The 14949-nt window shown below is 34.1% G+C and overlaps 1 protein-coding gene across 4 annotated transcripts in view; it reads left to right on the forward strand.

Annotated features, from left to right (window-relative positions):
* The window catches only part of Usp34 (ubiquitin specific peptidase 34), a 221209-nt gene that overhangs the window by 38021 nt on the left and 168239 nt on the right, over positions 1 to 14949 (forward strand). For 3 of the 4 annotated variants that reach the window (XM_078029130.1, XM_078029131.1, XM_078029132.1), the window contains exons 3-7: positions 946 to 1366; positions 8093 to 8143; positions 8308 to 8457; positions 11400 to 11467; positions 14613 to 14805. In XM_078029130.1, the coding sequence (XP_077885256.1) occupies positions 946 to 1366; positions 8093 to 8143; positions 8308 to 8457; positions 11400 to 11467; positions 14613 to 14805 (883 nt within the window). The remainder of the gene's footprint in view (positions 1 to 945; positions 1367 to 8092; positions 8144 to 8307; positions 8458 to 11399; positions 11468 to 14612; positions 14806 to 14949) is intronic. The other variant, XM_040270699.2, reaches the window with a different exon arrangement.

Genomic DNA, 14949 nt, shown 5'->3' on the forward strand with positions numbered 1-14949 from the left:
GCAATGTCTTTTATGACCTAATCTCAGATGTCCTGCATTGTCATTTCCATCACATTCCATTCATTAGAAAGCAAGTTTAGTCCATGTTTAAAGGGAAGAATCGGGGCCTTCACCTTTTAAATGGAAGAGTATTAAAGAATTTGTGGCCATATTTTAAGTTCACCATAGTGATCGAAGTGAAATTATTACTATGTGGTAATACAGGGAGTTGGTGATCTATTTGGACTATAGTTCAGATGTTTTGGTAATATTATAGGTGCAATTACAAATAATAGCTGCTTAACTGTCATCTACCATTGGACATCAATATTGTTAGAACAGGTACTTAGGGATTCATTAGATGTTATCTACAGTATCCCAGGCATTATGCTGTTAACTGGACATGTCTAAGAGAACTGGATAAGCATGTATTACTACTTTTTTCTCCTACTTTTCTGGGACTATACTGGGACCGAAGTAACACACGTGTGCATTTGGTGTTTTTAAACACATTTGATCTGTCAAAGAGTCTGAATACTCATCCCAAGTAGTCCTCAAGCATATTGTTAATTTAAAGAAGTAGATGTTTAATTAGTCGATAACAAAACCCCATATATTAAATAACTAGCTGGCTTTACTAAAGTATGTTTTATTATAGCCAGTTTCTTAATGCTATTGAGTATTCAGTCTTGAAGAAGCAAAGAAATATAATTCCTATTTTTAAATAGTTCCTTATGTAGAAGTTCAGATAAGTGAGTACATAAAACTAAGAATGATAGCTATAATCCCAACATGGTGACTTTCATTAACTGAAATTCCAGTTGGTATGACAAGGTGCTTCTCTAGCAGGAAAGAAATTAAAGTTTATGAAAGAAATATTTTAATTTTTGCTTGTTTTTTTTATATCACTTATTAAAAATTGTTTCTAAGAAGCATTTATTTATTGAATTTTATTTTCTCTTATAGGCAATGTCTATGCTGCTTCAAGGAATATAAGCATTTGGAGATTTTTAACCAAGTAGTGTGTGCACTTATTAACTTAGTGATTGCCCAAGTTCAAGTGCTCCGGGACCAGCTTTGTAAACATTGTACTACAATTAACATAGATTCTACGTGGCAAGATGAGAGTAATCAATCAGAAGAACCATTGAATATAGATAGAGAGTGTAATGAAGGAAGTACAGAAAGACAAAAATCAATAGAAAAAAAATCAAACTCTACAAGAATTTGTAATCTGACTGAGGAGGAATCTTCAAAGAGTTCTGATCCTTTTAGTTTATGGAGTACAGATGAGAAGGAAAAACTCTTACTATGTGTAGCAAAAATTTTTCAAATTCAGTTTCCCTTATATACTGCTTACAAGCATAATACGCATCCTACTATAGAGGTATGTAAAAGTAGGTATTGTGAATTTTTCATATTACCAAGTCATAGCTTGGCAGTCGATTTCTCACTTATGAATGAATATGAAGGCAATTATTGTTGATCCAAATATTTATAAAAATCACTGCTTTGAAAATTATTTTTTTCTCCTAGAAAATTTCTGTAGCAATTTGTGTTGAAAATTTGGTCTGCACAAATTTTTAAATTTTAAATTTACAAATTTTAAGATTTGTAAATTGAACCATAGAGATTAAATCAGTAGTGATATTAACATTTTACTGATGTAGACATAAGCTCTGTGTATTGTGATTCTTTGAAAAAATAATGGTTGAGGAAAAAAAAACCAGAATTTTTAATTTCATTCCTAGAAACAGATGACAGGTTGGAATTCTCCTTCATCAAGATAAAAGCTTAACAAATTTTCTGTGTTGTTTTAAGTAATAATATTCTCTTTTGTAAGTCAAGCTATTGAACTGTTAATGTCATTTTATAAGAATTTTTAAGTTTGGTAACTCATTAAGATAATTAAGATAATGGAATTTATTTCTATAAAGAAGGAATTGTGACAGTTATGTGATAATGTATTAGTATCTTAACACAATAGTTATTTATTATTTCTCAAAATTCTGGAAGTTGGTTAGGCAATTCCTTTACCAGTTTTGTATGGGCCCAATTATGCAGCTGTATTTACTTTGAGAGTGGAAAAGTCCAGGTCATACTTTGTGTAGTGTCTAGTATTTGGTGCTGGCTGTTCCCTGAAACTTTCTGTGTTTTCTTCCCATGGCTGCTGCTTTCCCACTAGGCAGACTGGGTTCCATACACAGTTTTAGCACTACTCAAAGAATGCAAAAGTAGAAGCAATAAGGTCCAGTCTCTGAAATGGCACAAAATAAATTCTGCCATATTCTTGTGTTTGAAGCTGTTCACAAGGGTGCCCACATTCAAAGGGTTAGTGAAATAGACCCTATCCCTAGATGAGAGGAGAGGTCAAGTTTCATTTTTATCTTTGATGATGTGTTTCCTATATATAATGGGATGAGAAGAATTGTGGCTATAGGAGAATCTACCAAGCGCCTTTTTTTTTTTTTAAAGTCTGTTTTTCTCCACCAGAATAAATAATATTCTGTAATCTTCATACATGACATATAAACTTTTCTTTCTTCATCTGGAAAATAATAAACATTTATTGGAATATTTTCACATTAAATTGAGACACTCAGGGAGTAGATATTTTCCCTATTAGAATTTGCCATAAGAATATTTTAAAATCACATTGTGTTCTCTCTTCTAAAATTCTTAACCTGTTATCTTCCCATACAGAAACTTTTCCAAAAACCTTTTATATAGGATACATTAAGCATTAAAAAAAAAAAAAAGTCATCAGAATCTTTTCAACAAAAAAGGATACATCATGTAGTACTGAACTTTTTTTTTTTTTTTTTGAGGGGTGCTGGGGATCAAACCCAGGGCTTCACACATGGTAGGCAAGTGTTTTATCACTGACTTAAACTCCAAGCCTAAAAATTCAATGTTAACACCATATTAATAGTGTTTGAAAGTCTTAACTTGGTATTGAAAGGTAATAGAAATAGTTTGGTTAGGGGATCTACTCCTCAAATTCATACAGAAATAAAGTTTTCTAGTTAAAATTTTATTTTTATTTTATTTTTGTGGTGCTGGGGATTGAACCCAGGGCCTTGTGCATGCAAGGCAAGCACTCTATCAACTGAGCATACCCCAGCCCTTAAAAGTTTCTTGATAGAACTAAAAGCATTATTAAGTCTGCTGTTCCTAAAGTCAGTTTGCTCCTCAGATTTTTTTTTGATTTTCAAAAGTGCTTATCCCTAGGGGCTGGGGATGTGGCTCAAGTGGTAGCGTGCTCGCCTGGCATGTGTGCGGCCCGGGTTTGATCCTCAGCACCACATACAAACAAAGATGTTGTGTCCACCGAAAACTAAAAAATAAATATTAAAAAATTCTCTCTCAAAAAAAAAAAAAAAAGTTAAAAAAAAATGCTTATCCTGATGTTTGTGGAGGCGCATACCTGTAATCCCAACAGCATTGGAGGCTGAGATGAGAGGATCACAGGTTCAAAGCCAGCCTCACCAACTATGAGGTGCTAAGCAATTCAGGAAAACCCTGTCTCTAAATAAAATACAAAATAGGGCTGGGGATGTGGCTCAGTTGGTTGAGTGCCCATAAGTTCAATCCCCAATACCTGCACCCCTAGAAAAAGGGTGCTAATCTCTAATGTAGTTAGTTATATACCTCTGTGCTTTTTCTTTTGTAATAAAATACCTCCTTATTACTATTCTTAAGATCATTTTATGTGACTTAAGTATTTTGTTGAAAGTGGTTTTATGAGGTCTTTGAGGTAAAATTCTAATGAAAACACTCATGAAGGACCTTTCTTATACAGCATTCTGTATTGGGTATGTACTTCTTTAGTCTTATGTTTGTAATAGTTGTTTCCCAGATTTTTTGTATTTTAGCAGTGATCTGTTACAAATATCGTAACATTTCTGGCTTTCTATCCTGGTTGCCCTGTAATTAAATATTTTAAGGGTCAGCTATTTCAGAGAGTCTTAGATTGAAACCTTTGTGTAGTTATAAAATTATTATAAAATTATTTTGTATATTTCCAAATGATATGAATATACATAAGCTAGCACTTATTATACAGTGCAGTAGGGCTCACTAGATTTCTTTCTCACTTTTTTGATGACACAGTTTATCCAGTCTTTTCTTTGTATTGATGTGCCATTGTTTCCTGATTGAGCCTTTGACTTTTAGGCATTTTTTAAAAGAGGCACAATTTAGGAGAAGATTCAAAATTTATGTTGTCAGTATTTTGATAGCTGTGACTTTAGAAACCAAGCAACTGTTATTTTATAGAAGAGGGACTTGGCTTCTGGTGATTTAAAGATTTGGTCAGGTTTCTGCAGCATATTGTCGAGAACAGTCTTCAAATCTCAGGGTCTTATTATTCTACTTCTTAATCAGTTTTAACTAATTTCTGTATTGTTGCCTATGGTGCCAATACTGAATTAGATGGTAACATGGACCCCTTTTTTCTGCCTTCCTCCCTCCCTCTCTCCTTATCCCTATCAAAGTTGATTATATACATAAACTTTTATGAGACAAGGTCCCCTATGTTACCTAGGCTTGTTTCAAACTCCCGTGTTCAGGTGATCCTCTTGCTCTAGATCTCCCATTTAGCTTGGGTCTACAAGTGCATAGCACTACACCTAACTTTACTGTTTTGTTTATGTTTGTAATACTAGGGATTGAACCAGGAGTGAACTACCGTTGATTATATTTTGAGTTAATTATATTTTTAAAATTTTTTTAAAAGAGAGTTTTTTAATATTTAATTTTTTAGTTCTCGGTGGTCACAACATCTTTGTTTGTATGTGGTGCGGAGGATCGAACCCGGCCCGCACACATGCCAGGCGAGCGTGCTACCGCTTGAGCCACATCCCCAGCCCCGAGTTAATTATATTTTGAGGTAGAGTTTTATTAAGTTTCCTGAGCTGGCCTTCATTTTCGATCTTTTTAGCTCAGTATCCTCAATAGCTGAGATTACTGGCGTTTACCACTGTGCCTGGCTTTATTAACTGTTTTTAAGCAGCAATTTTATTCTCAGCCTAGAGATCTTGGTTAGACCATAAATTGGTATTTGCTTTAATAGAAATTTCCTTAATTTTTTCTTCATTTATTCTCACATTCTCTCTCTCTCATCCCCCACCCCCCCCTCGTCGTTCTGGGGATTGAACCCAGGGCTTTACGCATGCTAGGCAAGCACTCTACCAACTGAGCTATATCCCCAGCCCCCCTCTTTGTTTTCTTTTAAAAATAATAACCAAATTTGTTTGCTTTTAAAAATAGGGTGATGTCATTTCATTTAGTAAATATGAGATTTTGGTGGGGGGATGGAATCCAGAACTTTTAAAATCATTAAGGGTTTTTTGTTTTGTTTTGGTTCCTGCAATTGAACTCAGGATCACTTGACCACTGAGCCATATCTCCAGCCCTGTTTTGTATTTTATTTAGAGACAAGGTCTCAGAGAGTTGCTTAGCTCCTTGTTTTTGCTGAGACTGGCTTTGAACTTTTGATCTTACTGCCTCAGCCCTCCCGAGCTGCTGGGATTACAGGCGCGCACTACTGTGCCCAGCAAAATCACTAAAGTTTTTAAAGTCATTTTCCAGGGATTACCTAAAATTAGAAAATTTGTAAGAATTGTGGATTCAGCTTTTGTAATGAGATTTCTTTTTTCTTTTTTTTTTTTTTTTTAGAATTTTTTAATATTTTTTTTTTTTAGTTCTCGGCAGACACAACATCTTTGTTGGTATGTGGTGCTGAGGATTGAACCCGGGCCGCACGCATGCCAGGCGAGCACGCTACCGCTTGAGCCACATCCCCAGCCCCTATAATGAGATTTCTTATCGTTGTTTCCTATAGATCTGGGTTAACTCTTCAACATAATTTATGTGTCCACAGTACAAATATAAGCTGGTAAAACAGTTTATAGTCTCCAAAGTATGTAACCAAGACCATGAGTAACATGCTGCACATCAGGATAACTATGTTCATATTAACCACTAAAAATGTTGACTCTAATCTAATATTGCAGCATAGGTTACCTAGTCCATGATTCTGTACTTAACAGTACAATAGGAGTTCTTATTCTGGACTTCTCTTTCTTTCTTTCTTCTTTTTTTTTTTTTGTACTGAGGATTGGATCCAGAGGTGCCACATCCCCGGTTCTTTTCATTTATTGAGATAGAATTTAATTAAGTTGTTGGGTCTTGCTAAGTTTCCAAGACTGGCCTTGAACTTGGAATCATTTTGCCTCAGCTTCCTGAGTCATCCAGAATACAGGCATGTATCCCTGTTTCAGCCAAGTTCTGGATTTTTTTTTTAAGAAAATATATTTTAGTTATAGGTAGGCACAATATATTTTATTATTTTTATGTGGTGCTGAGGATCGAACCCAGTGCCTCACGCATGTTAGGCAAACACTCTACCACTGAGCCATGGCCCCAGCCCAACTTTAGGACTTTTTGAGGACAGTAAAAAGTAACTTGAAGAGTTACTTGAGAAAGTGACTTGAAACTATGGCCCTAGTAGTAGAAGCTTGGAAGCAGATTAAATTTACTATATTTACATTGATAGGTGTTCAGCTTTTCTCTACATCATATTTGCTTATTTTGAAATATTATGTGAGTTCTGTGTGATGGTTTTCAATCATTTTCACTTTATATGATAGGATTATAGCAATGAATGAAAGGTTTCCTTTGGCAGCTGTTTTTCAGATGAATATATCTTGCTTTCTGATTACTAAAACATTTTATTGCATTTTCAGTATGATTAAAAAAAACCCAATCTACAAAATATTTTTAAAGCCTTGCATCTCCCTTCTTTTGAATTTCCTCAAAAAACTTTTTATCTGTTTAGTTTAGATCTTTCCAAATAATTAAAAAATTATGATCATCAGATCCTGGGTATAAATCCTGTTCTTAAATAAATGTAATACAAGGTGTTATCTTTCTCTGCTTGTACATATGGATCTACCTTTAAAAGAAATATATATATATATATTTTAGCCGTTGATGGACCTTTATTTATATGCAGTGCTTAACAGGTTTTTAAAGGTATAACCTCTATGCCATAAAAATCACTTGTTTAAGGAACAGTTTATTTTTAGGACATCTACAGAGTTGTTCAATCTTTTCCATATCCAATTTTAGAATATTTTATTTTAATTCAGTTACCAAGCCACCGGTTATTTAGTCACCTGATGAGTATCTGTTCTTTCTAACTTAAGGGTGATATAAAGAATTTCAGTGAGCATTATTATACATATATTTTCTAACATTTCTCTGATTAGTTCTTTTTTTAATATTTATTTTTTAGTTGTAGTTGAGCACTATACCTTTATTTTATTTATTTACTTTTATGTGTTTCTGAGGATGGAATCCAGGGCCTCGAACGTCCTAGGCAAGCACTCTACCACTGAACCACAATCCAGCTCCTAATTAGTTCTTTAGGATAAGTACCCAAAAGATGAATCACTGGTTCAAAGGCAGTGTACATTTTATATTATTTTCTTCAGCTTTTTGTAGGCATGGGGATTAAACTCAGAGGTGCTGTATCACTGAGCAATATTTCCAACCCTTTTTGTTTTATAATTTTGAGACAGGATCCCACTGAGTTGCCCAGACTGGCCTCAACGTCTGAGTAGCTGAGATTTCAGATTGACAGTACCTGACTGGCAATGTGCGCTTTAAATGTTGATACGTACTTTACCTTCACTAACAACGAATGTTCTTCCAGGCAGTTTAAATCTCATGTATGGAAAGAACATTGTGGAACTCTTTAAGTATACCTTTAGAGAATTGCAGAGCACAATTTCAAAATCACTTAACTGAGTTATATTTTTGTAAAAATCACCCTATTTTTAAGGAAAGATTAAAGTCATTTCTGTTTAAAAAGGAAAAGTAATGTGTAGTACATACTCCTGAACGATTTCTTTCAAGAGGGTTGAAAAATACTTTAGTGCTAAGTCATATTAGCTTAAATGAGGAATATCACTGTTGATGATGTTAAGCAATTGCAGAATAATCAGTGTGAGTTTTTATAAAATCAGTTTTTAGAAGGCCTGTATACTTTTTAGATTGTCATTTAATACTAGTGACTTAATTTTATCTACCTTTTTTTTTTAATTAGGATATATCAACTCAAGAAAGTAACATATTAGGGGCATTCTGTGATATGAATGTAAGTGTTCCATCTTTTTCCATTTTTAAGATTTTTGGAAAATGTTTTTTTCTGTTTGTCTTTTGAGTGTATTTATATGTTTCAGTATCTTTCTAGTATTGCTATTAAGATGAAAATTTTTCCTGTTAAGTTTTAAAATAGTGACATTCTCTTCATTTTCATAGGATGTAGAAGTACCATTGCATTTGCTTCGTTATGTATGTTTATTTTGTGGGAAAAATGGCCTTTCTCTCATGAAGGATTGCTTTGAATACGGAACTCCTGAAACTTTGCCATTTCTTATAGCACATGCATTTATTACAGTTGTGTCTAATGTAAGTATGGTTTGGAATTGATTTTAATCTTGGGAGTGATGTTTTGTGTTTTAGTAACATCCAGAAAAATGAGATTTTTTAATAATTTCCATGTCAAATAACATTTCTGTATTATATTTTGAAAAAATGGAATATAGGAATCATTTTTAAAATATCCTTACAATAAAATTAGAATTGAATTAAATTAACCCTTTTTTAAAGTTTAGAATAGGTAAAGACAACAATTAACTTTATCTAAAATGAAACATAGCTATTTACAAAACTCTTCTGCTAAAATTAACATTTCTTGGAAAATTTGGCGGTTTTAGATTATTTAAATATTGGATAACCAGTGATACTACTAGTGTGCCTGTTGTCCCTTTATAAAGGTGTAACATTTCTTTTTGCCTTTGTAAAGAAGCTAAGACTTTTGTTTGTTGGAAATGTCGGTTCTGTGAAGCATAGTAAGTATGGTACTAGAGATAAATAATTTTACTACCTGTATATTCAAACTTTAATAACATATTCTGGTCATCATTTTAAAAATGGGTATAGCAAGTTAAATGTAACTTTGTTAAAAACTGAACTCTTGTGCAACCGTTTGAATAAAGTAAATAAAAAATAGAAACATTGAGTGAAAAATGACTCAAGCAAATATTTTGTTGCATATTCCATTGAAACTCTTTAGTGAAATAATGTACTAGAAAGAGTGCTGGTATAATTCAAACTTATTGATTATTGGAATCTGCATATTTCCAAATTAAAATGAATGATCTCTAGCTGATTGTGGCAATGTACATCTGTATTCCCAGCAGCTCAGGAGGCTGAGGCATGAGGATCTCAAGTTCAAAGCCAGCTTCAGTAACTTATTGAGGGCCTAAGCAAGCCAATGAGACCCTGTCTCTAAATACAAAAAAGGGCTGGGATATTACTCAGTGGTTAAGCGCCCCTGAGTTCAATCCCCAGTACCAAAAAAAAAAAAAAAAAAAAAAAAAAGCCATCGCTATCAAGTTCATTTTTAGTTCTAAATCCTATGGTTTCTAATAGTTTAAAAATATTAAATGTAGTTGGGCATGGTGGCACATGTCTGTAATCCAAATGACTCAGGATGCTAAAGCAAGAGGATCACAAGTTCAAGGCTAGCCACTCAGCAACTTAGTGATACTCTGTCCAGAAAGAAAAGACTGGAATTGTAACTTAGTGATTAAAGGGCTCCTGGGTTCAAGCCCCAGTACAAAATAAACAAACAAAAAAGGCTATACATAATGGCAAGTATACTTAATAGGTTTCTGATTTATAGTTGCATTTAAATTCTGAATTCAATCCTTAACTTTTTTATCTATAAAATGGGAATGATGATGGTATCTATCTTAGAGGATTATTGTAAGTCTTAAAATTAAAAATTTCAAGTTTGGATGTGGCACTTGATAAGTACTTGGTGGCACATAATTGTTACTCATTTTGGCTATTTTTCTTTCTTTTTTTGTTCTGGACCCTGAACCCAGAGCTTTGCTAATGATTGGTAAGCACTCTTGTCATTGAGCCATCCTCAGTCCTTTTTAAAAAATTTTATTTTGGACAGGGTCTTATTAAGTTGACCAGGCAGGCCTCTAACTTGCAATCCTTCTTTCTCAGCCTCCCAGGTCACAAGGATTATAGATGTGCACCACCTCACTTGGCTTTTTTTTCTGTATTTTCATGCATAAGTGTTGTGTGTCTGTTAGGTTATTCCTAGGCATAATTCCTGGGATTTTCTGATGCTATGGTTAAAAATCTTTTTGAAAACTTATTTACTGCTAGTTCCTGGCATATAATAAAAATAGAAAAGTTATGTGTTTCTTTATTAACTTTTCAGGCAACAATCTTGCTAAATTCACTAATTTTTTTTCTCTTTACATAATAATATCATATTAGAATGAAAAGTTTTAATTTTTTCATTCTGGTTCTTAGTTTTCTTAAGTCTTATTGTCAAGGATCTTGAGTATATGTGGATTGAAGTCCTTGTCATTTTTCTAATTGATGAAGGAAAAGTTTTAACATTTTATCAGTAGGATAGCATTTACTGTAGGTGTTTTATAGATATCTTTTTGATTAGATTGAAGTCAGATTCTATGTATTTCTAAATTTGTTTTTAATTTGCCTATATCCAAGCTTAATATCAGAATTTCTTGTTTGGTAGTTTGGTTTAAATCTTTATTCTTAAGATAGGTAAAGTGCTATTTGAATATTACAATGTTACCATATTAGATTTAGAAATGGGTTGGAGTATCTCATGGAAAAAATTAATGAAGCAGATTTATTATAACATATAACTTAGAAGAAGGATGTTCTTAGTTATAATTTATTTCAGCAAATAGTTGCTGATAATATAATGTGTGACTGTAAAAATATACTTGCCTTACATGGATGAAGGCAAGTATCATGTAATTTGACAAGGAAGGATAATAAGGTTTATTAAAATCTAAGACTCTTTCTCCCTTTGGGGATGGACTGCATTCTATCTTAAATGGGTATTCCTTGCTTTACCCCCAAAGTTTCTTACTCTTGAGATAGCTCACATTCTCTCACTTTTTCCCTTGAATGTTCCTCTGCTTTCCTCCATAAGTTTTTTGTGTCTTTTGTGGGAGAAGAAAAAACAAAAACAAGCGATTTAGTACTTTGTGTTGGAATTTCTGTCGCACAGAGAGAAAACGGTAGAATAAGAAGATACTAAAATAGATGGTTTTCCCTTTCTGGCAAGAAGCTGATGTTAGTTCTAAATATGGATTTTTAAAAATCTATGTGTGTAGGTTAAATTACCTGATATATGTATAATTCCTTTTGGTAGCTTATACTTTTCAAAATTGATAATAAAATGCAAGTAATTTTATAGGCAACAAAATATACTTTTATTTTTAATTATTTGAAGATATGTGTTTCACATATTTGTTGTACAGTAATGTCATCTGTATATTTCTTTATAGATTAGAATATGGCTACATATCCCTGCTGTCATGCAGCACATTATTCCTTTTAGGACCTATGTTATCAGGTACGTTTATAAAATTTCTTCCCCCTGATTACCAATTTAGTATATTTAAGCAATTTATAACACAGATTTTTTTATGTTGTTTAAAAGTTCCTTATTATCCTCTAGAGAAAATACTATAACACTGAGTGTCTAGTATTTTTTTATGCACATATATTGGTTTATATTTAAAGTTTACTTTTTAGCAGTTTTAGACTTGTTTGTTTATATGAATATATAAAAAGAATTGAGTTTTATAATGGTTCTTCTACTGTATTTAGTTAAAAAAAAAAAAAAAAGTAGTATTATGTAGTAGGCACTGAGGAACAGAGAAAAAATAGAATTCTCCTTGTGGTCGTAGTGATAGAACCCAGGGCCTCATGTATGTTAGGCAAGCATTATCATTGAGGTGTATTCTTAGTCCTTTATTTTTCCCCTCTTAGTCCTTTTTTTTTTTTTTTTTTTTTTTTGTTGTTGTTCTTTTTTGTCTGCATTTAGGATGGAACCCAGAGGCATTCAACCAATGAGTTACATCCCCACTTCTTTTTATTTTGAGACAGGTTCTTGCTAAATTGCTTAGCTTGGCCTTGAACTTGAGATCCTCTTGCCTTTGCCTCCTGATTTGCAGGGATTCTAGGCATGTATCACTGTGTCAGACTCCCTATTTCTTTTCATTTTACTTTGTGACAAGTCTTGCCAAGTTGCTTAGCCTGGTATTGAACTTGTGATCTTGCTGCTTCATTCTTCTGAATAGCTTGGATCATAGGCATGTACCAGCATGCCTGGCAAAAAAAAAAAAAAAAAAAAAAAAAAAAAAGAAAGAAATATATATATATATATATATAGTATTTTGAAAATATATAATCAATTAGAAGTAGTACAGGGTAAATAGTAGCAAACATTAAGAGTTCTTGAGGAGCAGGTGTCATTTGAGTTTTGTAAGTCTCTCTGCCCCCTTTCTTCTCTCTCCCCTCTTCTCCCTCTCCTCAGAAGCAGGTGTCATTTGAGTTTTTTGAGTTCCCCCCTTTCTCCCCCCCTACTAATCTCTCTCACCTCCCCTTCTCTCTCCCCCCCTCCCTCCCTCTTCTCTCCCTCCCTCCCTCTTCTCTCCCTCCCTCCCCCTTCTCTCTCTCCCTCCCCCTTCTTTCTCTCTCTCCTTCCCCCTTCTCTCTCCCACCCCCTTCTCTCTCTCCTTCCCCCTTCTCTCTCTCCTACCCCCTTCTTTCTCTCCCTCCCCCTTCTCTCTCTCCCTCCCCCCCTTCTCTCTCCCTCCCCCTTCTCTCTCCCTGCTTTCTCTCCCTCCCCCTTCTCTCTCCCTCCTTCTCTTTTCTCCCCTTCCCCCCCAATGTCCTCCCACCAGTCCCCCCATCCCCTTAGTCTCCCCCCATCCCCCCCAGTCTCCCCCCTCCTCCGTTTTTTTTTTTTTTTTTTTTGTGGTACTGGGGATTGAACCCAGGGCTTTGTGCATGAGAGATAAGCACTCTACTAACTGAACTATATCCCCAGCCTTAGTTTCATAAGTCTCAACCTAAGATAATGATGAAAGAAGAGTCTTATCAATTAGACTTAGAATATGAACTGTTAGAATCTAAGAATTTCCTCAGTGAGAAAATATCCCAGGAGTACTTTATACTTGTTTTCTCATTCATTAGCAAAATTTTGGGTGCCTGCTATTTTCCCAGTACTGTTTGAGTTGTTGGAGAAAATAACGATAATGCAAATAGTGACAGTATGATAGGGAATATGTCTTTGTGATATGTGATGTCTGAAGGACATGAAGCAGCCAGTCAGGTGATGATCAGAGGATAAATTGGGCATAAGCCATAGAGAAGGAACATATGGGCATAGGCTTTGAATTTAGAAAGAGTATGATATGTAAGATCCTGAAAGTAAATTGTTGAGCTTGTAATGTGTTACAGGGAATAATTATGTATGAGATTGGGATGATAAGCAGGGGCAGTTCATTCAGGACCTTCCAGGACACTGTAAGAAGTTTGGATTTAATTTTAACAATAGGAATATATCAACAGGATTTTTAGCATGAGTTACGTATTTTAAAAGATCACTTTTGCATTTACGTTTATAGTAAGTTATGGGAGGGCTGGAGAAAAAGTTAGGAGACTGGTTAAAAGGTTAGTGCCACATTTCTCAAAAAGTTGTTAATGGAGAATTTGAAAATTGAATGGATTAAGTAAAAATAAAATCAACAAGACTGGTAGTTTTGTGGTATAAGGAAAAATATAGCATTGTAGATGACATTAATTAATACTCCCAGGTTTCTCTTTTGTATTATGGGTGTCATTAATGAAGATATGAAACACTAGAAGCACTTAGAGGTGAGACTTTGACATGTCTGTTGGACATTTAAATGATTGATGCTGTCAAATTGAGAATATAATTTTTTTCTACGATTTAGGAAAAAAAATAATTCAGAATTATCAGCATAAAGATAGTATTTAGAAACGACTAGAATGAATGAAGTTACCTGGGAAGAAAGAGAATGTAGGAGAATTTAGGACGGAATCTGTGTCAGTTGCTTTTCCCATGCAAGGAAAAAAAAACCCTGAAAGCTTAGTGTTCTTTTTAATATTTTTTAGTTGTAGATCGACACAATACTTTTATCTTGATTATTTTTATGTAGTGTGGGGGATAAAACCCAGTGCCTCACACATGCTAGGCAAGTGCTCTACCACTGAGCCACAGCCCCATCCAAGCTTAGTGTTCTAAAACAATAGCCAATTATAATTCCTTATAGTTCTCTGATTGACTAGACAGGTCTGCTCTGAGCTGGCCTGGCTGAAAATGGGTGGTCTACAAGAGCCTCACTCACACATTCTGTGAGTGGCAGGCTGATTGGTCTTGGAAAATAGTGGATTCACATACATTTTCCAGTTGACTTGCTGTAAATTGGGGTATCAGCCATTTCTCTTTCATTCAGGAGGCTAATCATATGTTAAATGACTTGATTCTTTATAGTTGCTCATTCAAGTTGGGCTCTCAACAAGTCAGACCTTTAAACATCACTTAGAAATAAGTTGGCATTAAGTCTAAGGATGCTGGGTTCTACTGTAGTGAACATTACAGAAATATGGAGCAAAGGAATGTTATTGAATTAGTAGACTTTAGAAATGTCTTGAGCATTTGCATTTTATATTTTTGAATCATTTAGGTATTTATGCAAGCTTTCTGATCAGGAGTTACGACAGAGTGCGGCTCGTAACATGGCTGATTTAATGTGGAGCACAGTGAAAGAACCATTGGATACGACATTATGCTTTGATAAAGAAAGCCTAGATCTTGCATTTAAGTACTTTATGTCACCTACTTTGACTATGAGGTTGGCTGGATTGAGTCAGATAACAGTAAGCCACATTTGCTTTATTGTTGATTGTTTTTTTATTTGCCAGAGTATGATCATATTACTTACTGCCATTAATTAGCAGTTAACATTAGCCATTACTGCTGTTTTAAAAGAATTACTTTGTATTGTCTTTACAAATAATTTC

The sequence above is a fragment of the Ictidomys tridecemlineatus genome, chromosome 12, assembly GCF_052094955.1.
Source record: "Ictidomys tridecemlineatus isolate mIctTri1 chromosome 12, mIctTri1.hap1, whole genome shotgun sequence".
Classification (NCBI taxonomy): Eukaryota; Metazoa; Chordata; class Mammalia; order Rodentia; family Sciuridae; genus Ictidomys; species Ictidomys tridecemlineatus.